This window comes from Aspergillus pseudotamarii (assembly GCF_009193445.1).
Source record: "Aspergillus pseudotamarii strain CBS 117625 unplaced genomic scaffold BDV38scaffold_1, whole genome shotgun sequence".
Taxonomy (NCBI): domain Eukaryota; kingdom Fungi; phylum Ascomycota; class Eurotiomycetes; order Eurotiales; family Aspergillaceae; genus Aspergillus; species Aspergillus pseudotamarii.
Window position 1 is genome coordinate 258,606 of NW_022475015.1, and position 17,964 is coordinate 276,569.

Below are 17,964 nucleotides of genomic sequence, written 5' to 3' on the forward strand. Positions count from 1 at the left end.
GCTCATTAGCCACAGTATATATTTCGACGGGATTCCGCAACGGATCCGTCACATTATCTTTCTAGATTAATAAAACTATATAAAGGTTCATTCGTGTCGTTTTTGTATATTTAGTATGAAATAGATAAGCACGCCCCTTTATCACAATCATCAATAAGCTTCCTACAAGGTCCCTTGGTAATCGTATATCTCGGTGATGAAAATAGCGAACAGGGGTATTAATCTACATTATGTCTCCGGCGGAAAATATTCGTTACGCACAAGATACGTTCGTCTCACGATATTGGTCTCTTCCTCCTCCAGCCAGTTAAGGTGCATGTCAGCTCGAAGGATCTGGGACATGGTAACCGCCATATTGATCCCTACACCACGGCCAATTTTTTCCAGACACTGTGCAATCCATTCCCGCATTTTCAGTGACGCGCCCCGGCAGTCGGATGCAATAAAAAGCGGCCACATCAAACGAAGAACACCGCCAGCAAACGGAATACCCAGGGTCGGTCCATCGGATGAGCCGGTCATGCCCAGATGATACGGTACACTCGCACATATATCCTCCGCTAACTGTTGGGAGATTGCGGTACTCTGCCTCTCGCTTTGTTGGTATGATCCCTCTCCTTCGGATGCCTGAAAGTGAGTGTCGGAAAGGTATCCAATGATGCCATGGAGAATGATGCGAATGAACCGATAATTGTTCCAAGCCATGCTCACCGTGCTATTAGGGTAGATATGATAATGGTCACCGTATATATGGTGGAGTGTATCGTTCTCATCATCGGGCTTCTTGACCTTAACAACGGTGTATTTCCATCTCGGGTCAATGCTCATCGCCCACGTAATCAGCTTGGCATCGAGATTGAGAGCTCTCTGAAGAATTATAGCTGGATGGGCAAACGCGCTCTCGTTGATAGCTGCAATCAGATCACCGACTTCCACCAAGATTCGAAAGAAGTAGTCCAGCACCTGGTCCCCGGTATCGCCACGGTGCTTTAGAGCCTCTTTGGACAAGTCTAGCAGCCATGACGGGGTGCGTTGCTTCTTGTATAAGTTCCCCAATGCCTGTCGTCCTCTGCCGTTAGCCCATTGCTATTTTCCTTCGATGTCTGCATGACGTACAATTTGTGTCCGGATCTGCGTGAACAGCTCTAAGCCCGCTTGATGCTGTACTTGGTCGAATCCGCGAAGCTCAATCAGTTTCACACCCCCTTCTATATGGTTCAACCAGCGCCCTATTAGAGGTGCACCTTCGCACGTCAGGATCTAGGCTGTCCATTAGCCTGAGATTAACCGTGTGACAGGTAATATGCAAGTACTACTTACCTCGTACAGCGACAAGAGTTCAACTGCTGCCAAGGTTGAGTCGGACTGGGCACATTCCCGGTCGCGTAGGGCTATACTAGTCGCAGACAGTGCCGCACTATATTCATGCCGTGCAGCAGACATTAACTCGGGCGACATATGAATATTAGCCAGGGACGCGAGTCCTAGGGCGCTGATACCGGCCCTGACTGCGGGACTAGTATCCTGCCTAAATAGGGTTGGCAGGAAGTCAAGATGACCTCGAGTGTGCTTTGCGTTTCGGACATAATGTGAAAAGATAAAACCCGATGCTTGGTCATTCACCGAGAATGTGAGAGATGGGAATATTGTAGGCGCTGATTGTCGGTAACCGATGGCTGTGGCAGGACTTAGTCGTTTCGAGCATGACAGGGCCTTCGTCGCCACCTTGGTAATATTCTGTTGGCGACGGGCTTTTCCTATTACTTCTTCGCTCTGATCATGGAAGCTGAGGGTGGCTACATCGCGATACCCTGAACATTCTCGATGAGCGCGGACGCACTGTGAGCAGGACGGTCTCTGCTGACCGCACTGTATAGACTTAGTACGTAGTTACACCTGCAGATTGGACTAGAATGGATCGACATGCCACGTACTTTAAGGCGTCGAGTCCGACAGGGCTCACAGGCAGGACTGGGCTTCCCTCGATAAACCATGTAGCTGCGGGCTGAGGGAAAGAATATGGAGCTACGAGTTGGATACCCGAAAGAGTAAGATCGGGTCCAGAGTACGAATTAGTGGGGTTTCGGAGTCGGAAAAAAACGACTCGAGACTTTTTGCTCTTACTTAACCAGCCCGCCAAGAAAGGATGTGCGCCAAATATTGCGGCTGCGATCTCCGAGAGAGGCTGTGCACTTTCGTTCTCTACGAGTTGTATCCTCATTTGGGTTTAGTGAGTCCTTAGCCTGAAGGAATCAAGCATTTTGCTGCCTATTCATGAGCAAATGAGGTTTTGATCCTCACACCTTGAGTGCTAAGCCTCTCAGCCTGCCCTGAAAGAATTGCTCAGTACAGGGAGCCATGATCTCTCTCCTTAAACGAGAAGAGATACAAAATTATTTGTTGGTCGTCAGCCTTTTCTCCTCTGGTTTCATATTTTCTTTCTCTTTTTTCTTTTCCTTCCTCGACCCGTTTCTGCTTAGCCACTGCTACGAGCTACATTCCCAAAGCGGAAAGTCCAGTAGAGCCCTAAGTTGACCTTGGGCTATATACTATAATTTGTGTAAATAAATAATTGTCGACGCCCTAGCTACATTAGAAGCCCGTACTGTAACTTCATATCTCTTGCATCGTCTATTACATCTCACCTCTTCAATAATTCTCGCTATAATTCGTTCCATCCAAGTACAAAGATTACCTTTTGTTCAGTAAACACCAGCGACTGAACCAATTATACGACCAACATGAACGAAATATTTCCGGCTGATCTCGCAGTTTACCTCTTTCTAACTCCCTTTGTGCTCTATGTTTATTGGTCCCATCGATGGATTGGTTGGCTAGCTTGGACCAACCTGGTCGTTTTCTGTATTGTGCGAATAGTCGGGGGTGCTTTGGGAGTGAACGACAGCAGTAGCATCGCAGCAAACGTCATATCTGGGATAGGACTGTCCCCACTCTTGTTGGCCATCGATGGACTTCTACATGAAGCGTACGTTTACACCCTCTACCGGGATAACCGAAAGTTTCTAACATAGTCGGGCTGTTTATAGTCGGTATTACCGTCACCCAGAACACAATGTGCTCGTCGGTCGGATGGTGATCATTGCGATCACTGGTCTTATGGGCGCTGGTCTCGGTCTTAGCATTGGAGGATCATTGCAGGTCTACCAGGGTAAAAGGACGGCTACGGACCTTTCGCACTGGAAGGTGGGAACGGGCTTAGTTGTCGCTGTCTGGGCGATGGAAGTGGTGTGGGCACTCTTCTCCCTCCTTCCTTCTCAGTGCAAGAAGGATGCTCCAGGCTATAAGGACGGTACCAAGGTATATACTTCGATTAATGAAAGAGTGATGTTTCCGGGACGCTAACGCCTGGTCACTTTATTAGCTTCTCTACGGTGCTCTCGCTGCTATCGTATTCGCCGGTGTTCGCGTCATCTGCAATCTGGTCGCCGTTTGTACACAGAGACAAGACCTGAGTCCCGTATTTGGATCCGTCGCAGTACGCATCGTCCTCGTCTTTCTCCCGGAAGTGCTTGCTGCGCTGTCAATGATTTTCGCGGGACTCTGGACCAGGAGTATTCGAAAATACACGCAGGTGGCGGACAAGGGGGAGTCGATGTCTGCGTAAGGACTGAGATAGGATATACATTGGTGCAATCTATGCAGAGGTCCTTATGGAATTAGCGCACGAGACTTCTTGATACCCATTTCGACTTGTATTATTTTATTCATTTACCTACCTTGAGTTATGAATATAATGTCAGAATTAGCTTTAGATAATCATGTGGCAACCATACAATTGAATGCACATTTAACATGCCTTATGCATTATCAACTACCTTTGTATTGCGCCTAATCAATAGAATTGCTCGGTACAATTTCCCAAGATAACTAGGAAATCAAAATAACTCCTCAGGTGGAATATGACGCCCCGAGGATCCTTCTGTCGAATGACACCACACTCAGTGAGGTATTGCTGATCGCTCCACACCGTAAGCATGAGCAATAGTGTACATGACTGACAATTCTAAGACGCTGCTCCGTGCACTGAGGCGAATAGTCAGTAGCGGATCCCGTGAGATCCCAGGGCAATACGAACAACTTACCGGATTTGGTAAAGTATAGTCTCGTAGAGTCGATCAAGCTTCCGCTAAGCCTCGCAATGCGCGAAGCGAAGCGGATCAGCGCAGATGTAAGCCAGTCCTTACCATGTATGAAAGGTACAGATCGACCTCTGAAGTGATTACCCAAAACGGAAACCGAGGGTCCCTCGCATGATCGTTATCCAAGCCACGTTAAGGCCATTCTCGGTACTGACAACAGTCTATGGAGTCAGCTTCAAGCGGTATAAATACCTTGACATGAGCGGTATCCAGGGGTAATCTAGAAAACGGATTCAAGCCTCAAGTCAGCCTCAGCTTTAAGATTCCGTTCGCAACCCTACTCAAACACACTCATTGTTCTTCTCTCTCTTCCTCTTCGCCGTCTAGTCTTTGCCTAAGAAATTATTATTTCGCCATGTGTCTCCTGTTACCGATTCTGCTGCGCAAATCGCGCAAATCAAAGATTGATTTAGCCTCTGTTCAACATGCACAAGAGCAGCAGTTGCGCCCGGCCATGAGGGATTTACGAACGCCTGAGAAACAGCACGGAAATGACCCGAATATCCATTCAGGCCGGAAGGCATAATGGCTACTCTAAACTAGGTAAACGCTATGGATGGTATCTGCTCGAGTCATGCTGACACGAAAGTAGTGCATTGTTTATTGCGATATTACACCTTTACATGTGCCAACCAGGAAGGGAATGATGGCCTCTGCGCATGGCACAAAGGGAGGAGGGATTGGAATATTTCCTTCTTTAATTATTATCTTCCATGCTAAAGTGTATATAAATGAACGTCATTGCTTCATGAGACAACCCCACTCATAGCTGTGCCTGACCCGCACTGGCATCGAAGGTCTTCCGACCTCGGGCCCAGGTTTGCTCTACCTTTGCCTTGAGTAGGCTCTCGGCTTTCCAATCCATATCCAGGACCACAAAATCTGCGCTCAACCCAGCCTTCAAGCAACCCGTCCACGAATCTGCCCAACGGGAATATGCCGCTCCAGTTGTGGCGGCACTGACAGCAGCAGCTAGAGGCAGTCCAAAGTGGGAATTGACCGTTTCGGTACACTCAGGCTCAATGGCCGATCGCCGGGTGGTAGCATTGTAGAGATTTGGCAGGGCAGGGTGGGATGCGGTGGGTGAATCCGTGCCAAATGCTACTGGAGCGCCACCCTCAAGGAATTCACGGTAGGCAAATGCACGGGTACAGCGATGCTTTCCAATGAGTTCCGGCCAGGCACGGAAGAGAGCCGGGTCCGAATGAACTGGCTGAACTGACGCTGTGATTCCAAGTTGACCCAAGCGTTTCGCGTCCTCAGGCGAGGTCAGCTCGAGATGTTCGATGCGATGACGACGGCCAGGCTGTGCTAGGGATAGCGCATCGATAGCATTCTTGACGGCTTTGTCACCAATAGCGTGAATAGCGATCTGCAGTCCAGCCGCATCTGCCTTCTTCACAACGGCTTGCAGAAAGTCGGTGGGCCAGATTGGATCCACCGGATTCTCGCATCCCTGATACGGATCTGTCAGGGCAGCAGTGCAGCCGTCAACCACGCCATCGCACATCAATTTGATGCCTGCGATACAGAAGGTCGGAGATGTCGCCGGATTATATTCACGATTAAGGGCGATTGCCCGATCCACATGGCCAAACACCACATCCAGGTCATCGCTAGGTGGAATCACCCAGTGCGCCGCAATATGGAATGGAAAGTTTTCCCCGCGTCGTTCTCGCCACGCCTTCAACACGTCCCATTCAATATCGTCCATACCCATATCAATCATTCCCGAATATCCCGCCGCAGTATATGCCTTCGCCGCATCATCCAGAGCTTCTAGCTTAGCTTCCAACGGGGTAGCCCTAGCCAGAAACTGGGGAACGATACCCAAGTGAGCCATCTCACTCAACAAACCCGATGGCTTCCCATTTTCATCCCGATGAATCGTTCCACCGGGAGGATCTGCCATAGTGGCGACCCCCAACTCCTCTAATGCAGCAGTATTACACCACCCCGAATGCAGATCATTGGCATGGATATAGATCGGCCGCGGATCCAGATCATCCAACATACTGGCCAGCGCCTCTCCCCCGGTTGTCGACTGGACCCAGCTTTTGCACATAATCCGGGGGTCCTCCGGATGAGCTTCCGCAAATGCTTTGATGGTTTGTCGAATCTCCTCTAATGACTTGCATGACAGAAGGCTGAGCTTGCGGCGCGACAACGCAAAGTCGACAATATGCATGTGGCTATCGATGAAACTTGGGACCACGATCTTGTTCTGTAGGTCTACCTCACGGGCTCCAGAGTCTTTGGCTTGTTGAATAGCATCATGATTTGGCGATCCGACATACTGGATGCGGTCCCCGGTGATTAACATCGTTTGTTGGAAGTCAGATCCATCTGAGGTGGTGCTTGGCGTGAAGATGCGCCCGTTGGTAAGGATTGTGGACGCCATGCTGGTCTTTCGTTTATGTGTAATAGATCAATTTATAGTAATTATGCTTTGGTGATCAAGGGAATACCTCGTATGTTACTGCTATACAGGAGGGAGGAATGGCGATTTATATGCCTTGCCATAGTCGGATGTCGAGAGTCAGGATGGAGGCAACCCGGCGCAAAGTGACGCCATTGGTCTAGGTGGCCGACGTTCCCCACATTCAGGTCGCCTCGGTAGGTGACTTTGGAGATGCGTTGTGGAGTAGGAATGGTCGGTGGGTAATAGAGTACTAATACATTGGAAAAGGTATCTATATGCGATATACAGAGGATAACGGTCTCATTGCGCGGGGAAATCGTGCTTTGGCTGAACTTTATGAAACCCCCATCGATTTGATTTTAGGGCTTAGATTGTCTATCCTATTCCTCATCCTCTCAACAAAATCAAGAGAAAGACGAACCACCTAGGCGATTACCGCCACCTATCTATTATCTCACTCCTCAAGAACACTGTGTACACTCATCCGTAGAGAAGCCAGATATCCACACACACCCTAACCTGCAGCCACAGCACTTCCCGGGCCCAATACCAGTGAGCGAAGAGCAGGTCTGATTTCCTACCGCCCTGACCGAACCAGCCAGTTATCTTAATTGGTCAGCTGATCAGCTACGGCAAACCAATGCGGCCAGTCCGCATTTTGCTGATTTTAGGTGATTTCTGCCGGCAGTATATTTCTGCTTAATCAGCTCCCGGACGTCTGAGCGGCTGAGTTTACGGGAGGTCAGAAATTAGTGGCTGGGGGTCAGAGAGAATTCTGCTATTTTAAATATTAATTATAATATTATAAAGTATAAGATATATAAATATTTATTTACTTTTAACTAGAGTGGTATAACCTGAGTCAGGAGAGAAAAACAAGAAACTAGATAATTGTGTTATATATTTCTCTGGCTGAGATAGCTAACAGTATATATATATTACTTTACTTGCTTTTATAATCACGATATTCAGCTTTCTTTACTTTCTCTAGCGAGTGTGGTATCTTAGCATTCACAAATTGGGTAGTTATAGACAGTGTTTCAGAATCACTTCGGTATTATCTTCTTCTCTGTTATTATATATTTACTATATATTCAGAGTTATTTTATAAACTGAATAGAAACTGAATGGAAACTTAATAAGAAGGTAAAGAAAAGTATTAAAAAGTCAATAGAAAGTCAATAGTATTGTAAATAGAATATTAATAGTATTTATACTGAATACTGTTACAATTGTAAAAATCTATTATAATAAATCATCATATTTATATAGCTGAAAATAGAAGATCTTGGTAAGATTATACAACAACGGTCCCCCGGAATAAAGATCGCTTAGGACCGCGGGGGACCATAGTGCGGGTCTCAGCAATGTGAGAAAAGACCAAAGACCGCACCATTCCTAGGCCTAGTTAGATATAACTGATCCCATTAACCTAACCTAACCTAGCCAAACGCCAGTCTAGTTATAATAAAGAATATACATATGCAATACTGATAGATTAATCCAATATAGATATACTGTAGGTACAAAAGGAATTGTTGAACAGGAATTCAGGAGTTGTAGAAGTGTGAAGAAATGTGACTAAGTGTTTTATCGCCCTTGATAGGACCAGCACCGAGCTGAGTCCTTTATCAAGTTCGTGCTGTTAGGATGGGCCTCTAACAAAACCACTTGTCCTGCAAAAGCTCTGCTGCTGACGGTCTGTCCCTTGGGTCAAGTTTCATGATCCTGAGAATGAATTCCTTGTCCTCTCTAGAGATCTCCTTTTCCGAAATCCTTGTAAATGGTTTTTTCTTTTCGGGGGGAATACTTTTCATAATATATGCCAGAATATTCAATGTTTCCTGAGGGCAGATTTCGCGGTATGTCAAAGGGAATGGCCCAAAGAACTCACACTGTCTCTGAAGAATCTTTAACTCATAATCATCATGATCTGCGGGAATATCTGGTTTAAAAATAAAGAAATTATCTCCATAGAGCAAGGTTATAAGCTGGAGCAAGGTCAGAATAGCTCAGTATTATCGAGAAATTAATACAAAGACATACCAATGCGCCAAAAGACCATATATCCGTTGGCGTGCCCCAGCCAATTCGGAGCTGTGCTTCAGGACTTCTCCATATAGGTGCTCCAATCAAGTCACTATCCTTGGCATACGCTGAATCCGTAGGAACTGTATTTCCACAGTCTGCAAGTTGGACATCTGTAAACCGTACATTCCCTTGGCCATAGTTTACCAGAACGTTGTCGGGCTTGATATCTTCAAGAAGTATAAGCAAATATACTTTATTTAGATTAATTGCATATACCTGTATGGACAAAATTATTTTCATGTAGAACCTTCAGGGCTTCTAAAATCCTTCTTGCAACATATCTAATTTCCTGACTTGTAAGTCGTTTAGAGACAGAGGCATTGAGAAGGTGATCGTCTAAATATTTCAGGACTATAGCGGGTGGATTTGATGGCTCAATAATCTCGTCGACTAAGGGGCGTATGAAGGGGGTGCGGGATTGAAAGCAGTTAAGAATATCACGCTCATTCTGAAGACGAAAATGATTGACACTTTTCACAATCACTGGTTGATTGCTTCCAGATTTGCTATACAGAACTGTTATAAGCGGAGCCTCCATGAAATTTGCAGTAGCTTCATACCTTGCCACCCAAACCGTTTCCTGCAATTGTTTGCCAACAGTGTATATTCCATTCTGACCGCGAAGGCACTGGCCTAATCTGAGGGAAGAATTCATGTTCTGACATCAGAAAATGATACTTTGACCATTAATGCACAAGAAAACTTCCAATCGCGCCTTGATTGAAGGGAAGGGCGCGAAATATAAGCGTCACGAGTGGTCGGGATCGGATTTACAACTCGCCGAGGAAAGGAGGACAACCTCCTAACGAACTCTGCCTACCAGCCCAAGATAACGCAGATTGTGGAGGTAACTATCATCCTCTTGCGCAAATTAATTCCGAGCCCTCAAAATAAATTACCACAGCACCGTTTTAAACAGCTTTAAACAAAATTAAAACACAAAAGACAGTATCACGCATGATGTGCGGAATTTTTGATTGCGAAGTGATGTTAGACTGATAAAACCCAACTAGCCAGTCAGTCTACATGAATTTAAAGCGGAAAGTGTAAATGTCCTTTAGCAGACGAATAGAATGAGGGGATGATGCAAGGGCGAAAGACACCTTTCTGTAGTGGTTTAGAATTGCGAAAATGTTGTATGGGTCCATCCGCGCCGGCAAATAGAGTAACCTAGCGACCTTCGATTAGTTCAACTAGTCTTGTCTCTAATGCGTCGGCTGAACTCCGTGGCCGCTCAGCCTCAGGCCTAATGAAATTTCTCCCTAGTCAGTGATCCAATCACGGCGGCTGTCAGATCATGTGCTTCCAGGAACATCAGACTTCAGATCTTACTTGAAAATAGAAACATAGATGCATTTGTCCGTAGCCAACCCAGAGAACAAGTCTACATACATACCTGGAGACGACTTAGGGATGTAATTTAAAGGTGGTGCCCATTTAATGTTTAGATTCAAATTAAGGCACGTAGAAGACTACGTGACCTATAATTTATGAGACGTGGAGGAATAGTAGTAACAGAAAATGATGGAGGACAAGAGTTTAGGGCTCGGCAATTCTACCAATTCTATAATGAGCATTCGCCATTATCCACCATGCTTTAGGCACCAGGCTAATCGTACTCCCACGAATAATCTCACTGCCACTTTGACAATTGCTTTTCCAAAAGCCCATGTGATCACCGACGCCAGACGGGAAAATCGAATGTGATGGGGACACTTCTTGTCTTTACTCGTACCTTAGCCCCTTACACAGCCACGGGACTGATCGCCGAGGTGCTCAGTCACACAATAACTGCCACACTGTACCTGATCGCTCACACTCTGATTACGGGTGTCACAGGCAACGATTACGCGTGAAGCTGTCACAGTACATTCTTTTATGACGGCGTTTAACCTTGACTTTTATTGGATACTTTGCGCTCCAATTATGTGACTTGACCCGCAAAATAGGAACGTTGCACGAGCCATTCGTAAGTTCCGTCTAAAGCTCCGAATGCGGCTTGGACTTAGACTGTCTCAGCCGTGTAGCCTTCTTCTACCTTGTACGATATCAGTGGACGAATGCCTCGCATTGCTGCAAGATACCTGCGAGATGAGCGCCTTTTGACAGAAGCGAACCTCGTCATACAATAGTCTGGCACGATCTGCCTAAATGAAAGGCTACCCCTTCCGCGTCGGTGGGGTTTACGATCCTTGACATTGGTGGAGAAGTTGTGCTTGGTATCGCCTGTGACTTTACTTGCAGGCACTCACGTTAGTAGGTGGTCAATGCGAACGTGATCGACGGCTCAAATTAGTGGGAAAGCCCAGCAGCCGGCGGTTAAACGTGAGGCACCTGTCGAACACCAGCCTGGCAGGTTTCTGGGCCAGCCATCCATCGACTTTTGCATTCACCATCGTCGTCGACCTTGACATCTAAAATTATTCTAGTCAGCCAGCGAGACTATTGGGGTTAAGGGAAATGATAAGGTAACTAAAATTCAGTCGCGCCGGTCTTACATTTCCTTTGCATGATTGGAGGCTTGAGTCAAACGTTTTATGCGAAAGACGCGGACAAATTTACGCACAAAGCTATCAGTATTGTGTCTCAAGGATTTGAAAAAGGTCCGCTGACACAGATATCTAAAATTACCCTTCGGAAAGTATCTGATTTGGTCGACTTAAACCCATGCATCTCATTAGTTGAAGCACTAAAATATCCAACTTATGAAATCCAAACGTCCACTCCAAAACCGATAAGACCAAATCAACCCAGGTGATTGGACCTATTCATGTAACCATGCGCATGCATTGCTTGACAGAGTCACGACTCACGCATGGACAACAGCTGCAAAGACGCTTTACGCCCTTCCACACTATAGACAAATTCATGTGAATACTTACGCTGCGTAGAAGAAAGAAGGCTCGTATGATCATTTCTTAGTCGGAAAGTGCACACTTTGTCCTTCGTTCTTCGAGTTGAAGCAGACTCCAGTGAAATGGTCTCTGGGATCAGTGCTCGAATGCTCGGACTCTCTATTAACACAGTTAGCCTTTAAAAGCGAACACTAAGTGAGCCCTAACCTCGCGCAGACGTCTTTTGTATCAGCAGGTAATTCCCCAGTGTATCCCTCCACCGCCTTAGTAAAAGCGTCCCCGACTGCATCGGCAGCAACGTCAGGACGTATCCAATGGCTAGTTTTCGTTGCCACCGAGATCGTAACCTCTCGGCCGTTTTTGATGATTTTGCTGACGGTCTTCTTGGAAATAATTTGATTGTACGACATGATGAACAATAAAACTAACTACTTGTGATCAAAAAGATAGTATGTCGGTAGTTAGGAAAAAAGATGTGAGTTATTTTGACAACGGGTAGAAAACAGCAAACCTTTATATCTTTTAGATTATCCCACAATATTTCAGCCGTCCTCTTGGATATTATCATAAGTGGATAACAATCAACAAATCAGGTAAGTGTATGTCGCACTGGCCCCATCACAGCGCTTCCAGCACAGATGGATAAGGTCATAAGCGAATCGCTCTCATCTTGCCATACCAGCCTTTCTCGCGGCGGGACATTGCTTCCCAAGGTTGAGCGGTACGCGAAATAAAAATAGAAATAACCAGCGTTAGGACAATTACTACATACACGAAGCATAGTATCTAGCTTACTGACAGTGTTGAGTCACGCTTAGCCCAATGAAGCTTCTTAGTGATCTACTTAGGATTAAGAGGAAGGCTACAGTCCAATACATCGAGGATGCCAGTGGCCTTGCCCAGCAATAGAAAACGAAATTCGTGACATTACCAAGAAAATCCTTTCCTTTCGTGCCTATAATGGGCTGTGGGGCTTGGATCCCGCAGATTACTGGATCGATAATACCTGGGCAATTATAAATAGATTATTCGACTGATTGCTATTCTAGCCAGAGACGTGGGAGTAAGCAGTGGCTCAGATATAACTTTTGTGAGTCTCGAAGACTCACAATATCTGAATCAATCGCAGCCGAGGGATTGTCCTTATTATCACTCTCGGTCTGTGCCATGCCCCCCGCGGGAGAAAGGGGGGGGGGGTGTTTACATCCAGATTCTAGTGGCATTTCCACATCGGCTTTCCTGCCCCCTCTTAGTCAGTCAGTTACTGGACCATGGCCTTTTACCCGCAGATCTCGCCCATGTTCTTGACTGTTCTGAGCCTATCAGTATCTTCATAGTTCCATTATATGGACCCCACCTATCAGCATCACCCTCGACAGCCAAGGTCGTAGTAATACAAAAGCTCATTGCAACAGAGCCATGGCCTGCTGGAATACCAATAGGAACCAAAGACACTCCAGCTTATACATTAATCATGATTCGTAACATCACATTAATTCACCAGAGGGTTGTGAGAGAAAAGAAAAGGAGGTTGCGCCTACCCGCCAATGAGAATCATCGGCCTATTCTTCTATGTTCTCCGACTCGCCTATCCCAGCAATCGTGGCCTTCTTTCGTTTGACAACCGTGCCAATGATACAGTAGATTAGAACATACCTACTGAGGCTGATAATGAATAGGGGAGGAAGCTAAAGCTGAGAGGCCCAGTAAGTGGTTCTTCAGATCATATAGGACACCATTATCTCCCTTAACCGATAATGAGATTGCATAATACCACAAAGTTTGTTATATATATTCAAGAACTTAGGCTCAGTCAAGTAGGTAATAAGCACAAATACAAGAAATCGGTTTGATATCTCTTAATTTAGAACAGACACTATCATAGGGTACAGTGCAATGGCCTTAATGCCATGGATGTGCCAACAAGCTACCCCTAACTCGTATTACAGAATACTTCGTGAGAAAGAAGCATACAGCGGCAGGAGACTTCGATTTCTACTGGACCCTCTTCCCAGAACTTTTCTAAACTCCAAGAACGATAGGAACACGTTCAATATAAACGTAAAAGCTTGGAACACATAATAAAATGACATGGAAGAATTGAATGAAACTAAGCTAAGCAAAGCAGCCTCATATTAATCTCAACACGGATAACTTCTCGGATGCTGCTAATCCACCAAGTGTTGCTCGGTATGAATCGTACCGAACAGCCCAGGTAAATGAAGGTTTAGTGTATCCAGGACAGGGCAGACTACCCTTTTCAACTATTGAACCCTGAGGTCATAGGACGATACGGCATCCTTCCACCGTGATATTTCCTCCTGTAGCTTCTGACGCTCTGCTTCCCATTCGACTTGAGCGCTTAAGAGATCCTGTTCCTGCTTTTCGCACAGTCGTTGGCTATCAGCCAGCACGTCCTGCTTTTCCTTCTCGAACGTTTGTATCGTAGCTGCGAAGCTGCTACTGGGGACTGAGTTTTGTTTCTCGGTCTGAAATAATCAGCCAACTAGATATAACAAAAGAATATGATTTAGTCATATAAACCTCAAAGTGCTGGTCATTTTGCAAAGCCTCTGGATGTATTGCTTCTATTAGGTCTGGGGCTTTCAAGGCATGGCAGATCTTTTGAAAATTTCCAACACTGCCACTGCTTAAATTTGATTTGAAGAGGGGCTTCAGGTGATCAGCAACATGCCATCTGTATGGATCTTCGTGACGTGGCTGCAAGCGGATCTTATCAGGTGGAATCTCGAAGCCAAGTCGACTGTCTATATTTTATATCAGCATCCTGATGAAGACTATTTAATATGTGGTCTCTTGTTTATTTCTGTCGTTAATAATCATGGGGCTAGTGCTTCGAACTATTTTATCCCACCGCTTGAGATCTGGACTTGGGGTGTCGGTATGAGCAACAATGGGTACCTTACTTATATGCTCTGCAAGCACCCTTCGACATTTATTCCTCCAGAAAGTACGCTTTTGGTTACTAGAGGTAGTCATTGTGACAGCCAGTATCACATAAGGTAGTTCGTGATTCTTTAGATATAGTGAATACTTCGATTACACACTTAGTGTCCATATATATATAAATTTTGCAGAGACACGGGCTCTTATGACTAGTCTAGCGGGAAGATATGTTCTGGAGATACTTCAACTGTGGTTAACTTGATAATTATGGAGTTTTTGGTGGCCACCCCAGAATTGAGGAGTATCTCATACTCCACCCCTACTTCAAGAAATAAGCCAGAGGCTTTGACATAAATTATACTTTATTGATACTCCATATGCAGCCACAAAACTTTTATTTGATACTTGAATACACCGTAGTATCAAAAGTAGAGTGTATATTAGAACCCCGGATATTTAACAAGGTTATAGAGTGACCTCCAGAAGACATTCAACAATTTTTGTTATCAGATCTACGTGTACAATCACAAGGTGTTAGCCTTCAAACCTCTCAGAAAACATCGAATCATGTGCGGATTATCGATATTTTTATTTAGCTTCTTGTGGGAGAATATATTAGTTAATAGTATTATAAACAAATAGCAGCTGTAAAAGGAGAGTCACGGGGGTAGTGTTAAAATAATACTATACAGTACAGTAAAATACTATGATAATGTAACTCACAAGAATAGAGCGCTCGTAAGCGTATTTTCAGTATAAGATTCTTTTTATATTCCTTTTCTTCCAAACCTCGCAGGTCCTGTTATATACCGGAATCCCAATAGTCAAGGCTATCATAAATGTCACCCTACAGAAGCAGTGCCTTCCACTACAGTTCCCTGCAAGGCAGCAAACAGGCTTCACTCTATCAATTGAAGACTGCTGCATAGCAGCAATAGAACCCTGGAGCACTGAAACCTACAATAACCGACCCTACAAGGCTGATTAAAGATACAGTAAGGGAGACCAATTCTTCCCTAACATACATAATTATTCCAATAATGAAGAGCATATAAGCCAATTTTTTAGAACAGTATACTAAGAAGAGGCGGGGTGCTTGAACTAGACACAGGCATGAGAGATCTACATTCACAGCCCTTGGAGGACTCTGCAACTTCTGTTCAGCATAGCCAAAACATTTTTTCTCAATCTATTGAATTTAATTAAGCACTATGATGTCCAAGGTATACATACTGAAAACGTCAATAATTGTTGCAAGAAGTGTCAACCGTCTATACTCAATCCCTTTATGGTCGAACCTGGGTATAATTGTCTTGAGATATGTAGAGAATTTCCCCTAATATTATTTCAAGGACAGGCTATGCTTTAGGATATAACCATTTCTAGGAAATCTGGTTGAATAGTAATCATACTAGGTCATCAGCACCGCTTCAAGATAACCCCCAATCAATCGATCCGGATAGTTCCAGCGGCAGCAAAAGTTACTGCAATTGTTAAACATGTACTATCAGAATGCTGTACGTAAACCTTTAGCCCATGCCTCCTGACGTTTTGTAATTTGGTCAGGTAGTATGCATCTATCGGTGCCATTCAGTCATTGATTTCTTCGGTCCTCTCCAGCCACACAATGTAGCTCTAAATGCGAATCTGCTCTAGTGTCTTGGACAATTCACCTATTTCTGCAAGAATTGAGTCCGCTCGACTTGAATTGGCCGCTGCTTCTACAGAGCATGCTATTACCTAGTTCCCTACCACGGACCAGCGAAAATTGCGAGAGGCGTCGTCATGATGTGGATTGTCAAGTGCTAAGAACCGGCTATAGTATGGCAGGCTGCGGATGAAACTCAACACCCCGTAGAGGCGGAGGATGTGAATGTTTTCGTCAGCTATACTGAATGACACTTCCATCATGTCTTCCCTGGAGTTGTAGACCCATCGTACAATGCTGCTAGGTATCAAGATATTACCCTTAATACAAGGATTACTGAGGAGATCCTCATCAAGCAAGGTGTGTCCGAATTCGGTTGCAACACTGGCATATGCGATGTGGAACTTGGATTCGACGCCGGAGAGTACCGTTATTTCTGGACGGTAGGTTGCACCAGCACTGCAGAAATTAAGATGCGTTCGAGGAAGACCAATATACGTCTGGATGTCCGAATGTCCATCTATAGGGATTGGCACAAAGTTCGTTCCGCCCCTCATTTCTCCTCGTGTATCTCCATGCAATTCTGCTAAAGCATCTGGGACTTCTTGTCTGAACACCCAGTCACACTCACCACTCCTAGTCATACAGCTGAGCACCTGTAGAGGCCTGAGACTATACACAAAGTGCAGATACTCATTGGTCTCGGTTCTTTTACCTGCACTGGGCTCGTTATGAAAGAAAGGGGCCCAAGTTTTCTCCACAGGCCTTCTTTCCTCGTTGCGTATTGTCAATATCGTCGTAAAGTTCGAGAATGGTTTATGGATCCACATGGCTCGTGGACTTCCTGCACCATCCGAAATCATGTTAAAGACAATAAGCGGCTCGGCACCTTGGACGCCCTCGTCTAAGATTATTCGAGGGTCCTCTGGACCGAAGAAGCCCCCCTCTTCCCACCACACTGCTGGTATCTCAAATACCATGGGAAAATACATCTTGGTGCCATACCACTCTATTGTATGTTTTTCCAGGTGGTTCCAGTCTTCGTCAAATATTTGTCCCCTTAGGAAGCTAATTGTGGGCCATGAAACACCTGGCCTTGTGTATACCACACGGGAAACAACAAGATAGACATTGTATTCGGGGAGCCACACCCCTGCACCTGCGAATTGGGTCCAGCGATTGGGATTTACGTTGACAGGCACCGATACCTTATTTTCGTTAAGGCGTACCATGGGATGTGACGCTAAAGCACTAGCTATCTGGGTGATGTTGTTATGCAAGGGGATGCTTCTTTGCGCGCTAATATGGCCAGTTTGCCTCATATTCTTGTACCCGAGGTCTTGAATATTGCCATTATTGCAAAATCCCGAGATATCGATATGCTTGAAATCTTGGAACTAGGAAAGTTATCCTTCTGTCAGATAAGAATACTTAGAGGTAACAGATAATTTAGTTACTTACATCACCGATTAGGAAAGAAAGGTACTTTCTCAAGAACCATAATACAATGCTAGCAGTCATAACCACCATTAGTCTGTGTTTCCAACCTAGGTGAAGCTGGAAGCTGTTAAGCCACATCTTGGGTAAGAAGACATTAGGAATGTGTAGTGCAACTTGGCATACTTAGAAATCTTTCTATGGTCAAGTACATGGCCTATTATATATAAACAAAAGATAAGAGAGAAGAATAAAGAGACAATTTTGCTTCTTGCATGTGCTCCTGCATTACTTTGAATCAGAAGCATACTTCCCGAGGCGGTAGTTTGCATATTGCCTTTCTAATCATCGCTGGTTCATTATGCGATTCCCATACCACTTTTGTTTGTCACGCGCTTTGAGGCTTAGAACATGGTGAGAACTATCCATAAAGGGTATATAGGG

At 45.2% G+C, this 17,964-nt stretch overlaps 7 protein-coding genes across 7 annotated transcripts; 1 reads left to right on the plus strand and 6 right to left on the minus strand.

Annotated features, from left to right (window-relative positions):
• Positions 1-27: 27 nt before the first annotated feature.
• On the minus strand, positions 28-2,060 carry BDV38DRAFT_231710 (Zn(II)2Cys6 transcription factor). Its single transcript, XM_032052966.1, has 4 exons — positions 1,935-2,060; positions 1,321-1,869; positions 1,117-1,260; positions 28-1,059 (listed from the first exon to the last, which is right to left on the minus strand). The coding sequence occupies exons 1-4, from the start codon at positions 1,992-1,994 to the stop codon at positions 229-231; spliced, it is 1,584 nt and encodes a 527-aa protein (XP_031919659.1). The 5' UTR covers positions 1,995-2,060; the 3' UTR covers positions 28-228.
• A 560-nt stretch (positions 2,061-2,620) lies between these two features.
• BDV38DRAFT_231711 (uncharacterized protein) lies at positions 2,621-3,743 on the plus strand. The gene is made up of 3 exons (XM_032052967.1): positions 2,621-2,986; positions 3,048-3,318; positions 3,383-3,743. Exons 1-3 carry the CDS (start codon positions 2,742-2,744, stop codon positions 3,623-3,625), a joined length of 759 nt encoding a protein of 252 aa, XP_031919660.1. The 5' UTR covers positions 2,621-2,741; the 3' UTR covers positions 3,626-3,743.
• Positions 3,744-4,923: 1,180 nt separating this feature from the next.
• BDV38DRAFT_289523 (amidohydrolase) lies at positions 4,924-6,606 on the minus strand (the record flags this gene model as incomplete). The annotated part of the gene is made up of 1 exon (XM_032061256.1): positions 4,924-6,606. The coding sequence occupies exon 1, from the start codon at positions 6,559-6,561 to the stop codon at positions 4,924-4,926; it is 1,638 nt and encodes a 545-aa protein (XP_031919661.1). The 5' UTR covers positions 6,562-6,606.
• A 1,430-nt stretch (positions 6,607-8,036) lies between these two features.
• Positions 8,037-9,772, minus strand: BDV38DRAFT_231714 (putative serine/threonine protein kinase). Its single transcript, XM_032052968.1, has 3 exons — positions 8,890-9,772; positions 8,629-8,840; positions 8,037-8,573 (listed from the first exon to the last, which is right to left on the minus strand). Exons 1-3 carry the CDS (start codon positions 9,326-9,328, stop codon positions 8,241-8,243), a joined length of 984 nt encoding a protein of 327 aa, XP_031919662.1. The 5' UTR covers positions 9,329-9,772; the 3' UTR covers positions 8,037-8,240.
• A 1,557-nt stretch (positions 9,773-11,329) lies between these two features.
• Positions 11,330-11,986, minus strand: BDV38DRAFT_231716 (uncharacterized protein). Its single transcript, XM_032052969.1, has 2 exons — positions 11,736-11,986; positions 11,330-11,687 (listed from the first exon to the last, which is right to left on the minus strand). Exons 1-2 carry the CDS (start codon positions 11,936-11,938, stop codon positions 11,585-11,587), a joined length of 306 nt encoding a protein of 101 aa, XP_031919663.1. The 5' UTR covers positions 11,939-11,986; the 3' UTR covers positions 11,330-11,584.
• A 1,806-nt stretch (positions 11,987-13,792) lies between these two features.
• Positions 13,793-14,528, minus strand: BDV38DRAFT_276685 (uncharacterized protein; the record flags this gene model as incomplete). The annotated part of the gene is made up of 3 exons (XM_032058277.1): positions 13,793-14,017; positions 14,073-14,296; positions 14,456-14,528. 3 exons carry the CDS (start codon positions 14,526-14,528, stop codon positions 13,793-13,795), a joined length of 522 nt encoding a protein of 173 aa, XP_031919664.1.
• Positions 14,529-16,175: 1,647 nt separating this feature from the next.
• BDV38DRAFT_276686 (uncharacterized protein) lies at positions 16,176-17,661 on the minus strand (the record flags this gene model as incomplete). Its single annotated transcript, XM_032058278.1, has 2 exons — positions 16,176-17,480; positions 17,545-17,661. The coding sequence occupies 2 exons, from the start codon at positions 17,659-17,661 to the stop codon at positions 16,176-16,178; spliced, it is 1,422 nt and encodes a 473-aa protein (XP_031919665.1).
• Positions 17,662-17,964: the final 303 nt, after the last annotated feature.

Bases quoted from the DNA above. Each gene is read 5' to 3' on its own strand.
- BDV38DRAFT_231710 (XM_032052966.1), bottom strand. From the start codon at position 1,994: ATGGTTTATCGAGGGAAGCCCAGTCCTGCCTGTGAGCCCTGTCGGACT. The intron at 1,870-1,934 runs GTACGTGGCATG...AAGTCTATACAG, and splicing joins GTCGGACTCGACGCCTTAAA to TGCGGTCAGCAGAGACCGTC. The intron at 1,060-1,116 runs GTACGTCATGCA...AGAGGACGACAG, and splicing joins CGCAGATCCGGACACAAATT to GCATTGGGGAACTTATACAA.
- BDV38DRAFT_231711 (XM_032052967.1), top strand. From the start codon at position 2,742: ATGAACGAAATATTTCCGGCTGATCTCGCAGTTTACCTCTTTCTAACT. The intron at 2,987-3,047 runs GTACGTTTACAC...GGCTGTTTATAG, and splicing joins GATGGACTTCTACATGAAGC to TCGGTATTACCGTCACCCAG. The intron at 3,319-3,382 runs GTATATACTTCG...TCACTTTATTAG, and splicing joins GCTATAAGGACGGTACCAAG to CTTCTCTACGGTGCTCTCGC.
- BDV38DRAFT_231714 (XM_032052968.1), bottom strand. From the start codon at position 9,328: ATGAATTCTTCCCTCAGATTAGGCCAGTGCCTTCGCGGTCAGAATGGA. The intron at 8,841-8,889 runs GTATATGCAATT...TACTTCTTGAAG, and splicing joins AAATAATTTTGTCCATACAG to ATATCAAGCCCGACAACGTT. The intron at 8,574-8,628 runs GTATGTCTTTGT...ACCTTGCTCCAG, and splicing joins TATGGTCTTTTGGCGCATTG to CTTATAACCTTGCTCTATGG.
- BDV38DRAFT_231716 (XM_032052969.1), bottom strand. From the start codon at position 11,938: ATGTCGTACAATCAAATTATTTCCAAGAAGACCGTCAGCAAAATCATC. The intron at 11,688-11,735 runs GTTAGGGCTCAC...CTGTGTTAATAG, and splicing joins ACAAAAGACGTCTGCGCGAG to AGAGTCCGAGCATTCGAGCA.